The sequence below is a fragment of the Podarcis vaucheri genome (assembly GCF_965113315.1).
Source record: "Podarcis vaucheri genome assembly, chromosome: 2".
In the NCBI taxonomy this organism is placed as follows: Eukaryota; Metazoa; Chordata; class Lepidosauria; order Squamata; family Lacertidae; genus Podarcis; species Podarcis vaucheri.
Genome location: NC_138760.1, coordinates 99,093,605 through 99,119,616, shown reverse-complemented (window position 1 = coordinate 99,119,616; position 26,012 = coordinate 99,093,605). Strand labels below are relative to the sequence as shown.

Below are 26,012 nucleotides of genomic sequence, written 5' to 3'. Positions count from 1 at the left end.
TACAGCCTCCAGAAAGTGCTCTTAGAAAAGCAATATGTGTTAGCGAGATATTGTTAGGAAGAAAACAGATAAAGGTCTCAAAGCAGTTAGATTTTTATTGATAAAATTTAATATTTTTGAAGGTTAAAGCCAGTCTCTTTATTTGCAGTGTTGGTAAAGTTCCCTTTACTGTCCAAGGTTCCAATAAATTATGGAATGTAATTTCCACCATATCCACCAGAGCTTTTCATTTTATTTTTGGTACAATTCAGACAAAAGATTGGAAAGGTTTGTTTAAAAAAGGAAAAATGCTTCTGGGATGCAACCAGGGATGTCACAATAATCTGCCAAACCTGATCACCTGTGTATATGTTGCCATACAGCTGGTCTTGACAAGTAGCCTGCATTTTGTTCATGTCTGCCACTTTGTCATTTAGTTTCCATCAAGAGGTAGAGGGACAACTGTGTGCTGCTTTGCATGATGACTCTAATAGGCAGGCAAGATATACCATGTTGGTAGTCAGCTCTATGAAGGATGCAAGTTTAGCAAGTCCTAGACTGAGCCTCAGATAAGGCTGCAGCTTAATCTGGGCAGTTAGCTTCACTCCCAGCAACAGAAATTCCTATAGTTAAAGGGGACTTGCCTATTTCAGTGGTTCTCAACTCTTACAGTGTTGAGGAGGCAGTGGTTTCATTGGAGCTTCAAAACTGGAATGGCAATGCTATCTCCTTCTGCCGGACTGCTGCTAAAAGACTGACCTCCTGTGCTGGAGCTCTTGGTGCAGTAGGGACCATGTGGTTGAATGTGTGGACAATTCCTCCTCACTCTCTGATTCTTCCTCCAAGTTCCCCACTTTGTCCCCTCAAGAGGGGAAGTTGGACTCCAAGATCATGATAGACTATCATCAGCTGCTGGATGTGCAGGCTCTTGGCCTGTTGATTTGGATAGTGTGTGGAGAAACTCAAAGAACTCAAAGAACACAAAACCAGCAAAGAGCAGTTGTGAAACTCGCAGGCTCCTTCCTCTGCCCCCAATTTCTGCAGCATGTCTATCTGCTATGCAACCAAAACAGGCTTGAAACCCATTTTCAGTTTTACTTCTATTATTATGGATCATTGGGTGGAAAGGAACGTTGAAACATACTTTATGGTTTCTACCAAGTCCATATAGCCCAGTGTGCACATAATCTGCCAATGAAGAGGGAAATATGCATACTCTCCAATAAGCATACCCTTTGTTCCTGTCAGAGATGAGCAACCTGTTGCCTACAAGCCACATGCATCCCATTGTCTAATTTCATGTGATTTATGGTGTCCCTTCCTGCTAGTCAGGAGGGATTGGAGGGAGGACTGTAAGATGGGGGAGGCTTAACAAAACCTATCACGATATGCACATTTTCCAGGGCCTAGAGAATATACAAAAATGTGAGGCATGCACATTCCAAAAGGCCTGCTGGACAGTATGCATAGTGACCAAAGAATATAGAAATTATTACTGAGTTATGTTGGAATGAAGGTAAATTGACCAGGAAATTTGTACTGCAGTGGCTATTTCCTAGGACATTCTAGGCATTGAAATCTTGACCTTGACAGTGGTGTAACATGGGTTGCATGGGGGGCGGGGAGGAAGGAAAACAGATGGAGTATGCATGCAAATTCAACTACCTAAGGTGTTCATGTTACCCAGGAGAGCATAGTCGCATAGATAAGAAAAGAAGAGTTGTTCTGTTGTCTGGAAAGGTCACTTCCTGGTTCGCATGGAAAAGCCATTTTCAGGGAGCCGCTACGGGGCGCATCGGAAAATGGCCGACAATACCATCTCTCCGGCTCACACGAGGTAATTAAGAGGCTGTTATGGGAGTATGCAGCCTCCCTCGTTACCCCAAAGGAATGGGGAACACTGCCTTGCCTGCTGTGCCCATAATTCACCCCCAGATTCGAAAGGGGGTGAGGGCACTAGGCACGAAAGCCCTCGTGTGGGTCGGCTCTCCTGGACGCTGTCTCTGATCTGCACAGCTAGTTGCGGGTGCTCAAAATAAACAATCAGAACAGAAGCAAACACACATACTTCAAGCGATGATTGGGAATAAGGACTGCTAACTAAAGGGATCTCTGGGAAGAGGAGTGACGGGCTGGACTTAACAATAAATCAAGAAGAGGAATAAATCAAGAAGATTCATCAAAGGATCGGTATGTCGGAGCGAGACTGAAATGGAGGGGGGGGAGAAAAACTTTTCTTTTTTTGTCTTATGTGAGTACCCAATAATCCCCCCCCCCCAAAAAAAAAGAATCGTTGCAATTACTGATCACAAGCAGGAGGAATAAGAACTGTGTGGAAATTAATTACTATGCAAGGACGTGGCTTATGGGAGCATCGGGAAATGAAAGTAAGTCCTTTGTGACGCAGTTATAAAAAGAGATTTATCATGGGTTTGGCCTAGCAGGGCCCCCTGAGAAAATTTATGAGGGAGCGGCGGGCCTGGGGAGATCAGGACAGACTGTCGGAATGTTTTGTACGGAGGTGTTGAAATGGCGTCTGTTTACTTTTATGGCTCTTGGATAAGTGTAAAATCCACACAGGATATAACAATGTTTGTCTTCAACCCGCTTGTGGAGATTATCAGAGATCACAAAGAAAGGAGATAACAACAAGAAGATGAGGAAAACAACAAAGAGAAGATTGAATAGAACTGTGAATATTATTTTGACAGAACTGTGTAATTAAAGCAGCAGCAAGAGAGATGATCGGATCCCTTTCGGAGCTTGAAGCACGGGTACCCCCAACAAAAATTTTAAAAATTTGGCTGTGTAATTTGGAATTATTGTTATTTGGAATTAATGTGATGTGATTGGCCTGTTAATAAAAATTATTTTTTAAAAAAGGAAAAGCCATTTTCAATGGAGCACAGCAATGGACGTGTGTAGCTTATTGAGGCAGCACAGGTGTTGAAAGTTTGCGCTCCTAACAATTTTTTTTAAAAAAATAATATTTATTTAAAAATTTCAATCAAACAAAATTATATATTCCAAATTATACAAATTATCCAATAATCAAACAAATCCCAATGTTATGCCTAATTATAAATTATTATTTTTTTTTAGCTGGCTTCCCATGCTTCGAGATCCCCCCTCCTTCCCGCCTAACAATTTTTTTGTGCCCGGGACAACTGCCCCTGTGGGCACCCACATGCTACGCCACTGCTTCTGAATGCAAAGTGTGTGCTTTTAACACTGAGCTAGTCATCCTTCAGAGTTTCTCCACTGCTCACTGCAGCCCTCGGACATAGTGAGCAAACTTGTAACATTTAGTCTCACACCAAGTGGAGCAATTTACACATGTTCCTGTAAGTAGTAGTATTGTCTTGCTTGATAAGATCTCCTACCCATTACCATATTTCCAATGCTCCACAGCTGAGGCTCCCTCAGGATTTTTTGAGACATGTCCATTGGTGAAAGCATTGAGCAACAACAGAGATTCCAGTTGATCATTCTTTGAATTTTTGTGATGATGCGTTAATTGTTGGTCTTTGAATATAACTTTCCTATCACGTGTGTATCAGTGCCATAGAAAGCATCTTATTATAGACATTGCTCAATCATTTGCGGGAGCTTGTCATTTAGGAGTAGTTTAAAGCCTCACAGAAGGAAGTTTCATAAAAGAATAAAACTATTTTGGTTTGCCCTGATTGTTCCTAACAAATCCATGTTGATTACTACTCATCACCCAGATTTTCTTTTAGTGGTTAAAAACCAAATAGTGTGTATGATTTGGTCTAATTTTGTCTCTGGTATTGAAGAACAGCTAATCAGTCTGTAATTCCTTGAGTCTTCTCCCTTTCATTTTTAAAGCCTAGATAATATATTCACTCTTCCCTAGGCTTTTCAGCTTTCACCAGCTAACACCTTCAGAATCCTTGAGTAGTTACCATTAGGCCTCACTGACTACATGGATTTTCTACATATACTGTGATATTCTTTGTTATCCTGTCATCGTAAAAAAAACATGGAGCAAGGCTGGCTTTATCGGTGCAAAGCTTGACACTGAAATCCCTTGGATTTCATGGATACTGATGAAATAAGGGGCAGAGGGGGATACAGCAATTTGTTAGACTTGGACCTAAATCAATGAATTGAAGCTATGCTAATAAATCAAAGGACCTCTATGGCCTACAGCTTATTAAATATTAAAGCAGGATTCAGTGGAAATACAGTGGAAATACTCCTTGGTATGTGTCATTAATGTACATGCCAGGAATCTGCATTTAAAATAGGAGAAATTATTCCATAGCCCATTGCTTTCAACTCCAGAGGCTTAGAGTAGAGCTGAGCTAAAATTGCTCAGAATACATTTTTTTGCAAAATAAAAATGTGTTGTGCTGTTTTGGTTTCTGCTTTTTATTACCTCCTCTAGAACAAAAAGATCACTTTGTAGAATTTCCTTTCAGTATTCACCACCATTTTGTATGTGGAGCCCCTTCAACATGACCTGGAACCATGGTAGTTCTGGGGCATTGTGGAGGCAGAAAAATTGTAGTCAGGCTACTAGTATTATTTCCCAGGGACAGACCCAGATTTATAGAAGCCGTCCTGTAGCACCCTGCTTGTGGTTAACGCTTAGCTGGAATGAAATATTCAACGCAGCAATAGAGAAATTAAAATAATAATTTATTTGTCAGACAAATAAATGAGAGACACAGTGGTATATGGATACCAAAGCTCTGCCCTTCCAGCCCTGATGGCCAGCACTTATATTCCCTCAGCCCAGCCCCCTTGCTCCTCCTTTGGCTGCCTCTGTCCAATCAGCCTGGTTGAAATTCCTATTGGCTGTTTGCTAGAACCAATCATAAAAGATGCATCCATTTCCTATTACCTTTTATGGGAGACAAAGAGCTATATTTCCTTCTATCTATAAATGGCAAACAAGTAGCCATATATCTTACATTTACCTCGACCAGGCACCTTAATTATCAGATTATCTTTGCCCTATTGCCCTATTCACTCCAGAACAGATGGCTAAAGCAGATGGCTTATCTTAAACAGAGATCTTGGGTTCACCTTCTCACACACCATCAATGAAATAAGAATCCAACATAAGAATCTGACATTTCTTACTTTCTAAATCCTTTGCACAATTACATTTAAGCCAATATATTTCATACATAACATAGATAGATTTTTAGGAAAGGCCTTTTCAAAGAGAAGGAATTTAATAAAAACAGTAGTTTCCAGAAGCAACTTCAGAGAGAAGCCTCTTTCCCTAGTCCAGCTGCTGTTTCTATTTGCCCTTTTAACCTTATGAAAATGTGGCTCAAGTTTTAATGGGAGGCACAATAATTCTTACTATTTACCAACTCTTAATTGTGTTTTTGCAGCTTGATTGTATTCTGTAATTTGTATGATCAGTGTGACCTTTTGCTCCTAGCCTGTAATTTCCCTTTACAACCCTGAGGCACTGCTTATAGATCAGTGGGGCCCTTGAACAGGAAGATGAACAGCTGCCAGCTGCTTTATGCCTGGCATGAGATACAAACATTTACAAATATATTTTTTAAGCTCATTTTAAAAATGCAGGTCTTCATCAGATGCCTCAGTCCCACTTTCTGATTTGATACCGGAATGTCCTGCTTTTCCTTAGGATGTCCCTATTTTCATCAGAGAAATGTTGGAGTGTATGGAGTTGTGTGACCCTTGAGCCAAGGAGATAAGTAACTGTACAACCTTTAGAAAACATTTGAAGGCAGCTCTGTATAGCAAAGGTTTTTAAAAAAATGTTTAATGTTTTATTATGTTTTATATATGCTAGAAGTCACCCAGAGTGGGGTGTTGTTGTTGTTGTTGTTGTTGTTGTTGTTGTTGTTGTTGTTGTTATGATATAACACTGGTCCTAAAAGGCCTACATTTCCTAGCATAATTCAAAGTGTTGATGCTGACCTTTAAAACCTAAAATGGCCTCAGCTCAGTATACCTGAAGGAGCATCTCCACCCCCATTGTTAAGCCCAGACACTAAGGTCCAACTCTGAGGGCCTTCCAGTGGTTCCCTCACTGCGAGAAGTGAAGCTACAAGGAACCAGGAAGAGGGCCTTCTCGGTAATGGCACCCGCCCTGTGGAACGCCCTCCCATCAGATGTCAAGGAAATAAACAACTATCTGACTTTTAGAAGACATCTGAAGGCAGCCCTGTTTAGGGAAGTTTTTAATATTTGATGTTTATCACTTTATTATTAATAATATTCTGTTGGGAGCCACCCAGATGGGCGTGGTAAAAATATTATTATTATTATTATTCCATATTTTCATCAGAAAAATGTTGAGGGTATGTGCACGCACACACACACGCACACACTGCTTCAAGAAACCAAGCAAAGTCCATTACCCTGAAGCAGCAATATTGTCATTTTGAATGCTATACAACTGACAAGAAAACAAAAAAACTCTCTTCCAGGCTTCCACAGTGGCTTATACAGATCAGTAATAAGGAAAATAATAAGCAGTGATAAAACAATGGACCTTTAAAATTAGCTGTCTTTTTTCCCTACATACCTCTGTGGGAAATTGTCGCTTTCCACAAAAATCAAACCTGAACCTGAACATCTAAAGTCTAACCCTATTCAGATCATACTTAGCCAAACTATTTTATTCATTCACACAGAACACTATAAATCACTCCCTATTTCCAAAACTTCAAACTTTCATTCCATTTATTCAATTACTTTGGGTGGAGGGCAGGGAAAGTGTTTTCCAAAGCAATTAGGAAAAGTAAGTCTGCACTATATTACAAATGTACTCAGTTTCCTCCTAACCAGCTGCCCCCTCCTGCTAGCTCTGGAAAAACAACAGAGATTCCCCAGACTAGAAACTGTGCTAGAAAGATCACTAAAAGAAAATAGAAAATAGCAGCTTTTTAGGACCCAGAAATTCCCAAATCCTGTTGGGCAAAATAACTCACCCATCAATCACAACTTAGGACTTCACTCATTGGCTTAAAACAGTGAAAGGCAGGAAAAGGCAGGCTGGGCCATTTCTCTGCACATTTCTCTTTCTAACTTTCTTTGAAGTGGGCTTTCTTTTTTAAAAAAATAGAAAATAGAAATTTCAGAATCTGGGCCCCTTGCAATTGCTTCAATTGCCGAACTGTAAATCCAGGCATATTAGTAAACATAAGACAGGGAAGTAGCCTTAAGAAACAAGTCAGGAAACAAAAGAAGCATGACAGAAAAGAAGTTCTCCCTTGACTGGAAAGCATTTGTGTGTAATTAGCATCACAGGGTAATATAGGTAACAAATTGTTAATCTCCTGAACACAGACGGTGCAGTTACTTATGCAAATCTTAACAATGGGTGCACTTTGAAAACTGCTAAGTTCATAATTTCCTGTTATATTTGCTTGGGTGAAGAACTGCATTGTGATCCATCATAACCAGTTGCATTAGTCATTGTGCTGCAATAAATCACACTGTATAAAGCAGAGCTTCTTCAAAGGAATTGATCTCCCCCCATCCCAACCCCCATTCCCTTTAGGAGATGTCTCTAGCTTGAAAAGTGTCTCTGCTCCTAATGCCCCCCCCATTATTCAATAATGGACTATAATTACAACAGTAATATTTAAGATTATATAATGACAAAACATTTGTGAGATGGAATCAAAAGTTCAAGAAAGCATGAAATTGCATTAATTCCAAAGAACTGTTAGTAATTATGCAAGGTGATGAATTTTGCCTTCCCCTAATTATCTATTACATGTATGAGGATGTTGTTATATCTTTGTTTGGTATTTAGGAAGACATGGCTATCTAATAGTCCTTCCTAAAATAAGTTAACATATTTATTTCATTAATTTTAAAACGTCACAATGGGACATGCACCCTGCATATAGCTTGGTTCTGTTGATTCTGCCATCATTTATTTGAATCAACCATTACTATATTTAAATGCCCCAAGGAGCTCAGGGCAGCATAAAAAGTGGTGCTAAGGGTGGGGCGGTGGCACTGGGGTTTTTGCCTGAAGTGGAAAAGTGTCCTGGGTCAGCCCTGACCGTGTCTTCCCACAAATGCGTTTCTGTCCCACACAGTATCGCCTAACCAAGTTTTCAACCAGTGAAACAATTGGTAGTCACTGATCTGGAGGCTTTGTTGAGGGCACAACTGAAGGTGGTGATCATCTCAAGCTCCTCTTGCATTTCTGCTGGGCTGGCACCAAGTTTGAGGAGGTCCTGGGTAAGGTACCTTATGCCAGAGACCATCTTGGCTGTGAATCCCAGAAGACCTCCTCCCTGCCTTTCAGGCCTCTTCCCACCTCACCTGAAAGGCTAGGGCCCTGACTGACTCCAGCTACAAAAGGTGAGGCTGCTGAGCAGACTCTTGGGCTGGGGTATTTTTTAGCAGGGTTTGTTGCCAGGAGGGAGAGGAGCTGTTCTTGCTGTTCTTGAGATTAATTTTTGCATCTATATTTTAGATCTTACTATGATTTATGTGGAAATTGTTTAATTTGTGTACTTTTACAGTTTTATTTATGGTTTATGACTACTTTTGTTACAGCACAGTCAATGGTCATAGGTCGTGGCAGTTCCAGGCCAGCAATATCTGGAGAGCCAGAGATTCCCCACCCATGTCTTAGTAGAAGAAAGTTACAGATAGGTAGCCGTGTTGGTCTGCCATAGTCAAAATAAAAAAAATTCCTTCCAGTAGCACCTTAAAGACCAACTAAGTTAGTTCTTGGTATGAGCTTTCGTGTGCATGCACACGAAAGCTCATACCAAGAACTAACTTAGTTGGTCTTTAAGGTGCTACTGGAAGGAATTTTTTTATTTAGAAGAAAGTTGGTGCTAATAGGCAGTATGAAAAAATTACTCTTCCAAATTAAAAGCAAACAAACTTTGTTTTATCGTTTTAATGTTTTGTCATCCAATTAAGACTGAATGATAAACTCCTGGTGCTGAGGATGGGGAGGTAGAAAAGATATATTCTCTACTCTGTGGCAGATTGTTATTCCCATTAACACTAATGGAACCAACACAGAGAAAAGGGAAATGTCTGTTTACGTTACATTAGAGCATTTCTTGGGATACAGTTGTTTATCACCTTAACCAAACACCTCAGCAATCACTGAGGATATGCCCATCTTTTGATAATTGCAGTTCAAGGCAATTAGAGTCCTTCAAATTGTTGATTATTTTCTCACTTTACTACTGTTGCCATTTCTTTTATTAAAGTGTTGCTGTTTTGAATATTTAAGTTTAGCACAAGAAACCCTTTTAATGGGAGGGTTCCACTGCCAGTTTTAAACTGGCCAATGCATGTCCAACAAAATGCAAAGCTCATGTGTGCTTCATTTCTCACGTATACATATGCATACAAATATTCACAAGAGTCTATATTCTCATTCTTCCTTTCAGATGCCAAATTGTAAGTGTGGCATTCAGTTTTCCACATGGTTGTGCTACACCTTCAAATGGTCCTTATTGCAATCACTTGAAGGGCGGTGGGGCTGAAGCAAAAATGCTTCAAAAAGGGCAAGCAGAACTTTGGGTAATGTTTTGAGGGATCAGGGTCTGTGTCGCTTCTCATCCCACTCAACAGCCCTCTGACATTCCCCACCCCAATTTAACCCCAGAAAGTTTCCTCTTCCCACCCCATGCCAACTACTAATCTCACTTTTCACCTTTACAACCCCATTTCTGAAGCCACACCTCTCATCTATTCTGCAGCAAATTGTGCCTTTCAACAATGGCAAAAGTTTGAGTAAAGCAGAGATGGGGTATCACTGAAGTTTTTTTTTATAAAAAAAAACCCCAAAACAAACCAATTTTAACAATGAGAAATAATACAGCATTATTTCTCTAACTCCCTAACTCCCATTTCAGTTTAAACTCTATTCAAACCTCTGCCATTTTTAAAAATATTATCACCACTTTTCCCATTTCAGTTTCCTTCCATTCCTGCTTTCTTCAAACCTCTGCTGTTGTTTAAAACCACAATTTCCCTCTCCATTGGTCTCCACCACTGCTTGACTCAAAGTTTTCCCTCTTCAATTCCTCAGCTGCCTCATGTGAGAGTGATAAAGGATGTGAAGCCCTCAGATATTTCATTGTATGAAGGTACTTTACTCAAACTTCTGCTGTTGTTTTAATCTCCCCCCGCCCTTTCCCACTGCCAGTGTCCTTTCTTTCTCATTCTCATGCCTTGGCTGCTGTTGTTGCACAGTCTTCCTTCTCTTTTGCTCCGCTCTCCTCCACCCCAACTTCATGCAAATCCAGGATTGTGATGCAACACTACAGGTCCTCTAATGGGGGCTTCACAATGACGGCTTGACATTTTTATGTAGATAGGGAGAAAATTGAAAGGTAAAAAAACCGCGCACACACATAATGACAAACTGTGTTCAGGTTATTGTAAATGTTATATTGGGTGATATCCAACTAAGTCATATTCAGAGTAGGCCAACTGAAATGAATGCATATGACTAACATTAGGCATTTTTCAATTTTTAAGCAGCATATCCAGATATGCGCTTATCAAAAGTAATTTCTCTCCAAAGATCCCATTCTATAGAGAGACCAGATAAAGATGTCAGTCTCAATGGCAGCATTGTTCGCCATGATTTATTTTTAATAAAGGGTAATTTGGAGAATGCTCTTTCTCCTTCGCACTTTGGAATGAGAAGAGTTAGATTAAGCAAGAAGCTATAGTAACATTTCTGAAAGCTTCAACAAGTACCTTATTATAAACTGATCTTCAAAATCTTATTTGTAGTAGTCTTAGATCCATCACATCCCTCTGTAGTATCTAAGAAGTGACTCCTCAAAGCAAAGACAGAAAGGCACTCCTTGGTAACAAAAAGAAAAGGGGGGGCACATAAATGGCAAGGTTTGAGAGTTACTGATTCCACTTCTAAAACATTAAATCTGGGTTGTGATGCACTAACTGTGCTTCTAAGGTATGTTTATTTGTGAGAAAAGGATGCTAGCGTGGCAGAGTTTGTTTTGAAATCCCCCCCATGAGATTTATGGAGTGGGATCTGAGTGGAGGTGACAAAGCAGGCAGCAATGCAGCAATGTTAACCGATCAATATTGATGATCAATGGTAATGTACCCCACCTCTCCATGTAGAAGGCCCAGGACAATCCCCGTCCTATAAAACGGGTATGGGTCTAAAGTCCGTAACTTTGCGCCAGTGGCAAATCTGACTTCTTCGTGGCAATTTTCAGGTGCCAGGAAAGAGGTTGCAACCCCCCCATCTCTAAAACCCTGTTCAGAGAAAAGTGTATGGTGTGTGGAGAGGACAGGAGCACACATTCAAACCCCATGCCTAACTCTTGTACACTTGCCAGCTCTACTTCGGATCTTCTTGCATTGAAATGCAAGGAGTGAAGGGGGGGGGTGGGTTCTAAAGCTGTGTAAACACTCCTGTTGGCTCTGAATCCAGTGTGCTACCAGCTCTGGTTCAAGAAGCAGTGTGTGCACAATGTGAGACTCAATCTACACCTATCCTGCCGTTTATTACAAAATACTTCATTTCAGTGCATTTCCCCCCAACGCAGCTTTGATACACATTGTGTAAAACAATGAGCAGGCTGCATTTTAAAGTAGTAATGCATTTGCAGCCTAACTGCACTCTGTCACCACCTGTGTCTCTTCTCCCTGCTTTCCGAGGGAGGTCTGAATGGGGCTCAACTGTTGTTAGCATCCAGAACGCTGGCTTATGTTCTTTGTCAACTCTGGCTGCGCCTGTCTCTGATTGGAAACCCGTCGTATTGTTTTAAGAAAAGCAATGTTCATCATGAAAGCCCTGAGTGAAATTTCCAGAGTTGGCAAGATTCAATTACGCCAGCTGAACAACTTGCCTGTTCTGTCAACTTGCTTCCCAGCCTTCTCTAGCTTTGTCCCCATATGGTTCAGTATATATCAGTAATGTTCTTGTGATAATCTAATTTGGTTAACACAAGGAAACATATGTTTTCCCTGCCATAAGCATATCTTGTGGTCTGCGAATGCTTTCCTCAGATGGTGATGACTTGCCACCCTGCGCAGCTGAGCCCTGGCCTCGCCATGCCACACGTGGAAGGATCACATTCGCACCTGAGCATTCTGCTCAGTCTACATGATACCGTTACAGATTTGACTGATTAGCCAGCGCCCTGCCAATAGCCACATGCCAGAATGCAATGATCAAAGAGGATTGCCAGGGAAAGAGAGGAAGGGGCAATTGGAACAGAATTGCAGCCGACAGCAAAATGCAATGTGAGCAAAGTCGATGCTCACAACGTAAGACAAATGCAGGCAGAGGAAAAGGAGAATTATGGAGAGTCAGGTGATAACTTATTCATAGATTTCTGTGGAAAGCACAGTTAGCAAATATACCATCTGTGAAATAGAGCTGGCATTCCTTAAATGTCTATTAGCAATTGCAATCCACTCCGAACACCTGATCTCTGCTCCACACTCCTTGATAACAACAACAAAATAAACCATTATTGCTTTAATAGCTTATGTAATGTTATGTAATAGTATCGTTTTAGGTAATGCAATAACAATATGAGATTGTAAACGATCATGTAGAAGTTTTTTTTTTTGCTTTTTCCGGAGCCCATTACATCATTAACACTTTGGCCATTAAAAAGCTGATTAATGATTTTCAATATGCTACAAATCTGGCTTTCAACTTTGTTTCCAACAGATATGTCATAGTAAACATTTTTAGTTGGGGGGGGGGAGGTAATAGGAATGCACATCTTTCAGTGTGGCTGTATTTTTGTAAAAGTCAATACTACTTAATTATTGCTTTCTTCTGATACTCTTAAGCTACAGTGGTTTTTCTATTTTAAAATATCAAGCTGCATGGAATACTTTTTTTTTTTGCAGGAAAATAAAAATAAAAGATCAGTCTCTAGGTGTATTTCCCGTGTTAGTAAATTGAAGCCCAATTGTCCCAGCATGAGGAATACCAAGGCCTGTTTCATGATGTTTGCATCCAAAGCAATCCAATAAATTAGACCCATGTTCAGCCAATGGGCATGTGATTCTGGGACTTGTGAAATTACTGTCAGTATGTAGCCTCATTAGACTTCACACATATCCATCCCCCTGAAGTTGTTTTTGAGCAACTGTACCAGTTTGCAGTCCAGAACAAAACAATGTAAGCATGTGTTGTTCTACCTGTTTTGTAGAAAGTTGTTTTATATGAACACTGTTCAATTTATTCCCTTAATTGAAATTTCCTTTTAATCTTTAGACACATCCAAACGTTTTGCTTTACTAGAAGAACAAGGGCATTTGAGTTCACCAGCTTGGTTGCATCATTATCTTGGTCTGACTTGAGTTTATACATTTACTCCAGTTTTTCCTTCACTTAGTTTTCACTTTTATTTTATTGTGGATCCAGATTGTTGATACTTACCGGTATATGGAGTATGACTCTTGATATTAGTAGAACTAAAGTCTGGGTCCAGCTGTTAGGATATTTCCGTTCCACCTTAAAAGGGAGCAGGCTTTGTGAATGGGAAAAAGGATAAAATATTAGAGAAGATAAGAGATGGAGAGAAAAGGTTGAGATCTAAACCAAAATCCAAAGAGATCTTGCGAGAAATTAAATTCCATCAGGCACAATATTTGAAATTGATAAATCAAGAAGTGGAATGGAAAATTAAACAAATGAGACAAAGATCCTTTGAGTCAGCAAACAAATGTGGGAAACTGCTGGCATGGCAGTTGAAAAAAAGACAGAAACTTAACTACGTTACCAATCTAGAGGTGGAAGGGAAAAATATCCAGAAACCAGGTGAAATTAGAAAGTGTTTCCAGAAATATTTCAAAAAGTTGTATACACAAGGGCCTGAGGAAGTGTCTGAGATGGAACGATTTTTGAAACTCAACGGTTTACCAGAACTGTCTCAGGAGAAGAGATCAATCTTGAACTGTAAAATAACACAACAGGAAATTGAGGATGCCATTCAGAATATGCAGCTGGGCAAATCTCCAGGCCCAGATGGGCTTACCTCCAAGTACTATAAGACATTAAAAGACTATTTGATTCTACCACTAATGGAGGTTTGCAATCAGATTATGGGGGGAGGAAGGGCACCGGAAACGTGGAAAGAAGCTTTCATCACATTGATACCCAAAGTGGAAACTGAAAAGACTCAACTTAGGAACTACCGTCCCATCTCACTCCTAAATGTGGATTACAAAATATTTGCAGACATTTTGGCAAGTAGATTGAAAAGGGTTTTAAATGAAGTAATTCATAAGGACCAAGCAGGCTTTCTTCCTGGCAGGCATTTGTTTGACAATACTAGGAATATTATCGATATTCTGGAACTTTTACAAACAAATATTAACACTAAAGCAGTGTTAATTTTTATTGATGCTGAGAAGGCCTTTGACAACATTTCTTGGAAATTTATGAAGAAAAACTTGGAAGGGTTGGGAGTGGGACGAGGGTTTGAAAATGGTATAGAAGCAATTTATTCAGAACAAAAAGCTAAGTTGATAGTGAACAATGTGGTGACAGAGGAGTTCAATATTGAAAAAGGAACACGCCAGGGGTGCCCCCTATCCCCCCTACTATTTATATCAGTCCTGGAGGTTTTGCTGAACATGATTAGGAGGGACCGGCAAATACAGGGGATTACGGTCGGAGTGAAACAATATAAACTGAAAGCATTTGCAGATGACTTAGTAATAACATTACAGGAGCCAGAATCTAGTACAAAAAGAGTTCTGGAACTGATACAAGAATTTGGTCGGGTGGCAGGATTTAAGTTGAACAAACAAAAAACTAAAGTTTTGGGGAAAAACTTGACGCCTTTAGAAATAGAGGGGTTTCAGAAGGAAACAGAGTTAACTGTGGTTAAGAAGGTGAAATACCTGGGGGTAAACTTGACGCCTAAAAATTTGAATTTGTTTAAGGATAACTATGAGAAATGCTGGTCAGAAGTTAAGAAAGATTTGGAAACATGGTCGAGACTGAAGCTTTCCTTGCTGGGCCGAATTGCTGCTGTTAAGATGAATGTTTTGCCAAAAATGTTGTTCTTATTTCAAACCTTGCAGGTCGTGGACAGAGTGGAATGTTTTGGAAAGTGGCAGAGGGATATCTCAAAGTTTGTCTGGCAGGGCAAAAAGCCCCGAATAAAGTTTAAAATACTAACTGACGCAAAAGAAAGAGGGGGGTTTGCCCTGCCAGACTTAAGGTTATACTACGAGGCGGCAGCCTTCTGCTGGTTGAAAGATTGGATTTTATTAGAGAATACAGATGTCCTAGACCTGGAAGGTTTCAACAATTCGTTAGGATGGCATGCGTATCTGTGGTACGGCAAGGCAAAAACACATGGAATGTTCAAAAACCATATTGTCAGGAAAGCAATTTTTATGGTCTGGATGAAATACAAAGACTTACTTGAAAGTAAGACTCCGAGGTGGCTATCACCAGTGGAGGCTAAGGCGTGGAAAAAACCCAATATGGAGGCCGGCTGGCCAAAATATTGGGAACTAATAGAAAAAATTGGTGACAATTGGAGGTTGCGGAGCTTTGAAAATTTAAAGGATAAGGTGCAAGATTGGTTTCACTATGCCCAAATTAACGAGGTTGTTAAGTTGGATAAAAAAACAGGATTCCAGGTGGAAAAATCGAAACTTGAGACAGAGTTGTTAGAACCAAAGACCAAGGTATTATCGAGAATGTATAACTTGCTGCTTAAATGGAACACACAGGATGAGACAGTTAAATCAGCCATGATAAAGTGGGCTCAAGACATTGGTCATAATATCATGTTTGAAGACTGGGAAAGGTTATGGACCACCGGTATGAAATTTACGGCATGTAATGCCTTGAAAGAAAACATTATGAAAATGATATACAGGTGGTACATGACCCCAGTCAAGCTTGCTAAGATATACCATTTGTCTGATAACAAATGTTGGAAGTGCAAGGAGGCTGAAGGAACATTCTTTCACCTATGGTGGACTTGCCCAAGAGTGAAGGCCTTCTGGGAAATGATCTACAACGAGTTAAAAAAGGTGTTTAAGTACACCTTCCTTAAAAAACCGGAGGCCTTCCTCTTGGGTATTGTCGGCCAAAAGGTCTTAAAGAAGGATAGAACGTTTTTTATGTATGCTACTACTGCAGCAAGAATTCTGATCGCCAAATATTGGAAGACTCAAGATTTGCCCACGCTGGAAGAGTGGCAAATGCAACTGATTGACTACATGGAGTTGGCCGAAATGACTGCCAGAATCCGAGACCTGGGAGAAGAAGCAATGGAGGAGGACTGGAAAAAATTTAAGAATTATTTGCAAAAATTTTATAAGTTATATGAACTATAAAATGACGCATAATTTGAAATGCTAGCCCCAGCAATGAGAGTGTAATATTTATGAAATTGGATAACAATATTGAAGGAATCAAAGTTTAAATGTTAAAAAAGATAATATGTTTTGTTTTCAGAGTAAATGGACAATAAGGGATTTAAACTTAAACTGCAATTGAAAGTACCAAAGAAACACATGAAACAAGGTTACAATTTGCTGATAAATTTATTGTTAAGAATGCATTGTGCGGGAGATGTGGGGAAGCCCGATAGAAAGTTGAAATAAGCTGTTGAAGGGTTATGACTTTTTTTTATCTTCTTTTTATTTCCTTTCTTTTTTCTTCTTCTGTTTTCTGTCTGTGCCTGAAAAAATGCAATAAAAACTATTTAAAAAAAAAAGGGAGCAGGCTTTGTGAGTCACAGTGTCTGCGCATGTCCTATTCACAGGATGTTTATGTTTGCTGTTCCTTTCGATTTTGCAGTCGGTCGGAGACACTGACTCAGAACGGTCATGTTTTTCTTTGTTCTGTTCAACGCTAAATAAAGTCTGTAAATATGCTCTTCTGCGGTGCGACTTTCTGGCTGTGTTTCTGCTGATAAAGAGTGTGCACGAGCCTGGAATGTGGCAGTCTATTTCTGAGGCTTCGTGTCGCTAATTGCTGGATCTGCGTGACTACGGGAGATCGATGGACGTCCGGCAGCCGGCTTGGGGCCATGATGGACTATATCTCCCTGGCAGTATTCCCAACAAGGAGTAGGAGTAGTGTATTTTTATTTTCTTCAAGATTAAAATGGGCCATATAGTCCATTAGATCTGCTTATTTGAAATTTAGATTTATAATAAAATATATTGATCCTTAGGGCTTGCTGATCAGAAGGTCGGCAGTTCAAATCCCCATGATGGGGTGAGCTCCCATTGCCCTGTCCCAGCTCCTGCCAACCTAGTAGTTCGAAAGAACATCAAAGTGCAAGTAGATAAATAGGTACCACTCCAGCGGGAAGGTAAACAGTGTTTCCGTGCGCTGCTCTGGTTTCACCAGAAGTGGCGTAGTCATGCTGGCCACATGACCCGGAAGCTGTACGCCGGCTCCCTAAGCCAATAAAGCAAGATGAGCGCCGCAACCCCAGAGTCATCTGCGACTGGACCTAACGGTCAGGGGTCCCTTTACCTTTACCTTTTATATTGATCCTTTCATTTTGTTCTCCAATTTCTGTTTAATTTGAACATAAAAGTATTCAATTGAGGGCAGGCAAAAAGCTATGGGAAGGAAGTTAGTAATAATAATAATAATAATAATAATAATAATAATAATAATAATAATAATAATAATAGTATGGTCTACACTAGTATCTCAGAGAATAAAAAGGGAGAATCAGGTTTGTCTAATAAAGATCTTATTGTTCACCTGTTAATGGCTCGTAACTTCTGAAGAATGGTAGTAGAGATATGGGACATAATTCTTATGGATAAGCCAGCAGCACCCCAAAGAGAACACTGTACTTTGGGGGGAGGGACACCACAACATTCTGTATGACATGGTTTAATTTACTTCAATGTGTGTAATCTATTGAACATGGCTTCCATACTTCAGCTTCTCACATGACACTGTGGAACAATACATTTGTCTGATTTATTCTCACTGGATGGCATCGCTTTATGCCTTGATTCTAATGTACTATTCTTTAACACTGTCTCTATACTGGGGGGGGGGGTGAGTCGGTAATATCTTCAAGGAGATGAGAACACAAAAATTGTAAAAAGCCAAGCTCTCAGCATATATATTTCAGCTAATAGGAAGCTTACCAGTGTGGCGCTGGCATACTTCAAATGAAGCTTACCAAGACAGCAGGCACTTTCCAAGAGCCAATAAGGACCTAGGTAAATCATTTTCATGCTTATTCCTCAAAAGTCCTCCCAGTATGAACAGCAAAATGGTCTCCATGGTTTGGAAATAGAAATACCTGACAGATTTTTAATTATTTCTCTCTCCTTAAGATCTTGAAAACTTTGAAACCAAAGCAAGAAGCACCGTATCAGTCAGAGAAGGACAAGGAGTCGTTCTGCTCTGTGGACCTCCGCCACACTATGGAGGTAGTATACGACATTCTTATTGCTTCCCAACCCCAACCCCCAGTGATTGTATACTGTAATTTGATGAATGTGCAACACATTATGGGGGCATGATTTATCCTCATGCAGATTCAGTATGCATAGGGTTTATGACCTGAACTAGAGAACCTGCCCATTACCTTGCTGCAGAATATAAGGCTTCAGTAGTACTGTTCTGAAAGCTGAAATATACATATAGCTTGTAGGCTTTGCAGATACAAGACACAGACACAGACACAGACACAGACACAGACACAGACAAGTATAAAGTATTTCTGTTGTTCCAGCAGTTCAAGACATAACACAGACTCACAGGCTCACTTCTCAAGACTGACAGCACAAGTCCCCGGATTGATAAACTGACACGCCTTAATCACTTCTATAGTCATCACAGGGCTGTTGCAACTGGCTTTGCTGACCATCCACCTGTTGACTTAGAGTAATTTGTGCTCATGAAGGAAATTAACCCCTTCCTCCACATCCAGTTCCTCCAACAACAGCTACCCCTTTCTAAACTACAAAGCCCAACTGTTGTAATGGGGTGTGGCTCCAGCCCCTTGATCATTTTGCTTGTCCTTTTCTTCAGACCAGGGGGTGGGGTAAGGGAGAAAGTGACTTACCCCAAATACCCTCTTATCACTTTTTAATCCCCCACCAGCCATTTTGGAGCATTCAATAGGTTTCAATGTGTCAGTTTAAATTGACAGAATGCAGAGGTCTCTATAGATTGTAATAGGCAGATTTAAAATTGCTGCAGACTCCCAGACAGGAGGAATGGGTGGAAGAACTGGCCAGAGTTGATGTGCATGCAGAACTGAGGCATGTGTGTGTTGAGAAGGGGGGACGCAAGTTGACTTTCCTCTGGGTTTTTATTTTCAGCTGGAACTTGCTGAAACCAAGTTCCGGCACCTCTCAGGTGGGTACGATTGCTGTTATAAGAGAACAAACGAGGCATTCATTGTGAGTCTTTTTCTAGGAAAATAGCACTGCCTTTCCTCATCTTGTTTCTGTTCTCAGACATAATGCCTCTTTGAGGACGCCAGCTTCCTGTGTTATCCCCATCCCTACTCTAACACACCTTTTCAATATTTCACATACTCCATTTCCCTCCCTAGATTTTATTAACTTCCTAACTACCTTATAGGGGGAGGGATACTTTCAGAAGGGAAGCATCTTTGATAGATCCCAAGTGACATGCTGTTTCTAATTATAGTCACATAATATTATAGGAAGTCAGCATAAAGTTCCAGAGAAACCACTAGTGTTTACAGACTCATTATCATACTACGCTGATGTTGCAACTGGAACATAAATAATGTTTGTAAAATGGCATTGATGATGGCAAGGAGCTGGAATGGGGAACGAGTCGACGTTTTGAAATGAATCAGTTGGCAGAGAGTTTCGCTCGGCTCATGAATTATACATTTAATTAAGGGATGCTAAACTGCTAGATTTCAAAAATTCTGATTTACTATGTTTTATTAAAAATACAATTTCCATGCCGCTCCTGCCACTGCCGGAGCCCGATAGAAAGAGCTCAGCAGTCAGCTGTCAAACTGCAGACAGCAGGAAGGAACAATTGCGACAGAAGGTGAACAGAAGCCACTGGACAGAAGAGCAGTGAGTCAGACAGATCAGAGCGGCTGGGGGATCAGAAAGGAGGTGAGCTACCAGCGCCCACTAGGAAGCAGCTACTGGGGAAAGAGGAAAAGGAAAAGTTAGCATATGAATTGTCGGTCCTCAAAGCACAGCTCCCAAAGTGGGAAGTATTTGAAGTGCAGAGGGTGTCTGTGAATGTCTACCATCACCTGTGTGGTTGTGCAGACTCTGAATGCCTATGATAGCCTTTTTAAAAAGTACTGTATAAACCCACTTAAAATGCCCATGCAGACTGTCGTCTGTCAGGTCAAAGTTTTAAAAACCAATCCATAGCTCATTGGATGGAACTGGAGAAGATGGGGTTAATTTAGGCAGGAAGCCCTCTTTGGTTTTGGACTCTGAAGGGCTCTTTTTTCCTACTAGTCTGGTCAAGTGTTTTCATAACTTAATAGGGGAATGACCTGTGGTTGGCACAAGGACAGCAAGAACCCTTCACGCGGAACATAATACTTGGGATTTGTTTTGCTTTTTTGAGTGTTAAGAATGTTCACTGTTTTCCGAGTCCGCAGAAATGCAATGGCTTTTATCGGCTAATTGAGGCAGCATACTGAGCCTAAACCATCCACGTGTTTGTTTGCCTTTGTTTTCACTTGCAAATTGGCATTGCTATTTGCATATGATGATCTAAGGCAACTGTGCTGTACAGACAAAGGTCTATCAAAAGTGGGCCCCTTTCTAAATGGACTGTGTTGGGCCTGAATTTTAAGTACTTCTATCCCTATACTTCCTGTCCCACACATATGAGCCAAGATAGGGAGTGAAAAAGTTTGCCTCCTCTAGACACACCCTTTAGTCTTGAGTTGCTTAGATGAAGTCCTTCCAAAGGAAGTAGTGAAAGAAAGGGAAGGGTGAGTTTTGCCAGACTTTATAAAGTCATTCCAAAGAAAGCAGTGTGGAGACAGAAGACTTAGAATTGGAAAAAAAAGTTTAGAGCTTTCTCAAGGGTAATGTAATCCACCCACTTGCTGTATTTGTCTTCCTTAGAACTAATTCAAAATCAGTTGTTACATATAATTATCAGCTGTACTTGCAGATGTACGTGTGTCCACGGACTGACAGTATTATATTAACCCGTTGAGGATACAGTTTCTCCTATCTGATAAAAATGTATTCCATTGCAATGTACCCAGCAACTTAGAACGAGAAAGGGAAGCTGTTAAAGTAGCCCAACACATAGGCTCCTTGCCTCTACACGGCTATCCACATTATCCCTAGGGCTGCTTCTCTCGAACCTGCTATACTTGATGGCAACTCATTCTAGTGTGTGACTCTTTTCCATTAAAAACTGTTCTGTTGGAGATGAAAATGGGTGATTTGTGGTGGCTCAAATCATTACTGATTTTGCATTCAACAGGTGTAGAATATGTATCTGTCAACTGGTGTTCTTCCTGCCACCTAGATCCCTGGCTGGATTTTAAAATGTTCTGCTATCCATGATTTGCTGTTGACATCACTGCATCTGCATGTTTCCCTAACCCTAACGCACTCTCATTGCAAATGGCAAATGACAAAGAGAGTGGTGTTATTTCAGCATTTTATTTTCATTTAAAGAGTGGGGAGAAAACCACTTGAACAGGAAGAGGACAATGAATGAATCAGGATGAATGAAACACTGCTTGAAGGTTTACCGTTAGAGCCTTGCTTTTCTATGTTAGTTAACTTTATCAAAAACCGAAATCACAGTTTGCCTCCAATAGTGCTATCTCTCAGAGTTTTGCTAGGAAAATATGTGTAATAAGTGTTTGATGTTTTCCAGATTTATCCTATGCTTGGATTTTCAATGATAATCCCTTATATGTTCAGGAGGACAGTCGTCGATTTGTATCTCAAGAGACAGGAAATCTATACATCGCCAAAGTGGAACCTTCTGATGTGGGCAACTACACATGTGTTGTAACCAACACAGAAGCCAAACAAAGTGTGCAGGGCCCACCCACACCCCTTGTACTCCGTAGTGATGGTAAGGCTTGTTTTGCATACAATCTCAATTAAACCACCTTAAAAATGCAGCCTGCCGACTTGTTAAGGTCTACAGAGGACTCTCTCTTGGTGATCCCACACAGAGTGAGTTTGGCAGCCGAGGGGTCCAGAAGAGCGCTTTCTCCGTGGTAGAAAAGCAGGTTTAGAATGGCCTCCTTTCATGGGTTAATCATGTCTGTATATTATTTTCATTCAGAAGACAGGTTTAGATGCACTTATTTGCTTCTCCCACCTGCATAATTTGTTATTGTTATTAATGTTATGGTGCTTGCTTGCTTGTTTGTTTGCTTGCTTATTTATTTACTATTGTTAACTGTGATTTCAATGTTACCGTTTGCCACACTGGGACTCTTGAATGAAGAGTGAACTATAAATACTTGCATATGATATCACCTTGATATTTTTGAAGTGCAATAGATTATCACAACATTTGTGTTACCCATTTACATTAATCACAGAGCTCCTTTTGAGTCTATACTTTGAGTCTGCTCACCATTGCTAAAAGGAAATAATTGAGCAAATAAGCAAAGGACAATAGAGTGGCTTAAATACACTGCAAAAGTTTTTTTCAAATGCCAGGGATTTTTTTAAAATGAATTTTATTCTGGTGACATGATAGCAATCCTTTGTTAGAGATTGCTAGTCCCTGGGATTTCTGGGAAGAGCAAATAACTGTTAGGCCAGTCAGTTTGTAAGGAAGATATGTCAACAGTAAACCAAGCACATTGCAGGGGAAAGAGGCCTGATAAAATAAATCCTAATCCACATGCTATTATTCCAAGAATGCTCAGATTCAGATGTGACAGGCTTGCATTGTTTAGAGCTACAAAGCAGAACACTAGATTTAATCCAGTTTAGTCACTGAAGTGAAAGACACTCTTTTTTTTTTTTTAAAAAAAAAAGCTTTTAATTAAATGTTTGCAGTTGAAAATACATAGCTGAGAAATCTTTTGGTGAAGTGTTTTTGAAATGGGTTGGCTCCTTCAAGCCATGGCCCCTCTTAAGTGTAGCCAAAAAGGGCTCTCATAAAATAGCAACAACTATTGCAAGGCGTTATGTTCCAGACTGTAAAGCTGTGGGACATTTTCAGCCTAAAGGCACATTCCCCTGTGGGGAAGGACAATTGGCATAACTGGGAAAAGCAATGTATGTGACTTTGTACAACTGCCTACATTTCAGGAGGACAAAAATCATTTCTGTTCCTGTAGCAGGGGCATATTTAGCCCCTTGCCTTTTCCTCAAAGATGACCCAGGAGGATTGAAACCCAAAGGTAGGGGGTGGAGGACAGAGCCATTTGAGGCAGAGTGTGCAAGATTTCACACAATTTTGGGAAAGATATCATGCAAAATCTTGACAATCTTGCCCAAAATCAGTGCCGATTGTAGTGCCACTTCTCCACCAGCAGAGGACGTGGCAGGGCATGCAATGGTGGCAGAACAGGTGGTGGCAGCAGGAGCAGGTATGTGGTGTAGGGAGCGGCAAAACTTGTATAGACTACCTACATGAGTCAGAACCCTGAAATCAGACAGGAAGTCTACATGAGTAGCATTGGCTCCCTGCTGCAGAACACCAGGCCTACACCTTTGGAGATCTGTCAGGCCCACTGATGTGCTCCCCCTTCAGATATATACCAGATGCTTGAGATGCCAGAGATTTTTCTTACCAGCAGTTTGAGTAATCTCCTCTTTTTTAACCTGCATAAAGTATAAAAAGGTAAAGGGACCCCTAACAGTTAAGTCCAGTAGCAGAAGACTCTGGGGTTGCAGCATTCATCTCGCTTTACTGGCCAAGGGAGCCGATGTTTGTCCGCAGACAGTTTTTCCGGGTCATGTGGCCAGCACAACTAAGCAGCTTCTGGTGAAACCAGAGCAGCACATAGAAATGCCGTTTACCTTCCCGCCGGAGTGGTATCTATTTTTCTACTTGCACTATGACATGCTTTCAAACTGCTAGGTTGGCAGGAGCTGGGACCAAGAAAAGGGAGCTCACTCCGTTATGGGGATTCGAACCACTGACCTTCTGATCAGCAATCCCAAGAGACTCAGTGGTTTAGACCACAGCGTCACCCGCGTCCCTTGCATAAAGTATAGGTGTTTGCTAAGTACATGTATATTACATGGCAAATGTGGTTGGTGAGTAATAAGTTGTGCAGCCTGGTGGCATACTGTTACATCTATATGAAAAAAATATTTTTAAAGCTTTTGAATATGTATTTAAAAAGAGAATAAAGCAGAAAAAAATACTTTAAATTCAGTGGAAATGGGATCTATTCATCTAATTTTGTTGAAGAAAGGCTTAAAATGATATGTGGTGGAAGGTGTGAACAAAAATGTTTTGCAATTTCATCTAATGAGGGGTTTGCCCAGTTTCTCAGATGGAAACCCATTTCTCACGAGGGTTGGCGTGTGAAAGACATCCGACTTTAGGGCTGCATTTTTACAGAAATCAAGCCATCTTAGGAATTTGAAAAAGAATGTAATGTGCTGCATGACAACTGCCAGATGCTAGCTTCTTTTTCACAATATGGTTCAGGAGGTCAAGGGGAAGTCACTTGTATGATTTGATTTGTAGACTTCATATTAAGCACTTGCATGGTGATGAGGTTTTCCACAGTAGCCTGCTCATGTTCTCACTGGAAGACATTTACTAGCTTCCATAAGAAGAAGTAAGGCCACAATTTTTAATGTCACACTGATAATCTGTTGTAGTAAGACAGGTCTGAGGCACAACTGGAGCGCTCCCTGTTTTGATGTTCAACAGGTGTGATGGGGGAGTACGAACCAAAGATTGAAGTGCGTTTTCCAGAAACAACACTGGCAGCAAAAGGCTCATCCGTTAAACTGGAATGCTTTGCCCTTGGAAAGTAAGGTTCTTCATTTTTATTTTTCTAAAATAAAAATAAAAAATCGCAATGCTTGTTTGCTGTAATAAAATAAGGACATTTCTCAAATAGTCTACCAAATGGGTATTGATTTGGATTTGAGTGATATCCCATGGTCATAGAAAGGTTTTTTAAATTACCTTACCTAGAAATCCTGCAGGTCTGCCTTATAGAGGACAAATATACCATCTCACCAGAGCAGGAGGCTGTCCAAAGAACCTTCCTGCTGTATCCCTGCTGTTAGGCTGTGGGGAATGGGTGAATTTTCCACCAAGTCATTGGTTTTTCATTTCAACTTTTAATAGGTTGTTAGCAGTTTCCTGATAACCAAGCTTCTCCAGCTAAGCATTCATTCTCACAAAACTATAATATATCTTTCTGAAAGAATGCTGATTTTTAAGTGTGTGTGTGTGTGTGTGTGTGTGTGTACACATTTTACCAATGGTATTAAATCCTTCAGCATGAGAAACTTATGCAGACTACTGCAAATGCTTCTGCTGTCCCAGTTTATGTTCCATTTATGCAAAACTGGTGGCTTTTAAACTTCAGAGTACACCTATGCTTCAACATATAAGGCTTAATTTCTGATAATTTGATCCAAATAACTACAATATGGACACTAGTTCTTCAGATCAAGGTAACTAAGCATGCATTTCATGTCCCCCCTTAAACAGGGATATCTTAGAATCATAGAATCGTAGAGTTGGAAGGGACCCAAGGATCATCTAGTCCAACCCCCTGAAATGCAGGAAACCCATCTAAAGCATCCATGAAAAAACATCCAAGGAATGAGAGTCCACAACTTCCCAAGGGAAACCGCTCCATCTTGAATTACAGTTTTGGAGTGAAAGTCAATACCATTAAAATCACGGTCAGCGCTGTCATGTGACAAGAGGAGACAATTGCCTCAGGCAGTGGGTGAGGGGATGACAAATTTCCACTCCTTCTCTTCATCCTTGCCATGGCTCCTACATCTAATTTCCCTCACCTTCCCAGCGCTTTACTTGTTAACTGATATGCAGCAGAAGTGCCTGTGCCTTGACTTTACCTCTTTTCCTCTTCCTCACTCTGAGGAACAACTCAGAGTTCTGGACGCTTGTG

The 26,012-nt window shown here is 40.5% G+C and overlaps 1 protein-coding gene across 8 annotated transcripts in view; it reads left to right on the top strand.

The window, feature by feature from the left end:
- CNTN6 (contactin 6) overlaps nt 1-26,012 on the top strand; it is a 194,000-nt gene that overhangs the window by 93,266 nt on the left and 74,722 nt on the right. For 6 of the 8 annotated variants that reach the window (XR_014216004.1, XM_082209351.1, XM_082209350.1 and 3 more), the window contains exons 5-7: nt 18,277-18,372; nt 21,806-22,009; nt 24,791-24,893. Coding sequence is in view for 7 of the 8 variants with exons in the window: in XM_082209351.1 (XP_082065477.1) it covers nt 18,277-18,372; nt 21,806-22,009; nt 24,791-24,893 (403 nt within the window). In the remaining variant the exon portion in view is untranslated. Of the gene's footprint in view, nt 1-18,276; nt 18,373-19,981; nt 20,053-21,805; nt 22,010-24,790; nt 24,894-26,012 lie in introns of those variants that run through there. The other 2 variants (XM_082209354.1, XM_082209356.1) reach the window with 2 other exon arrangements.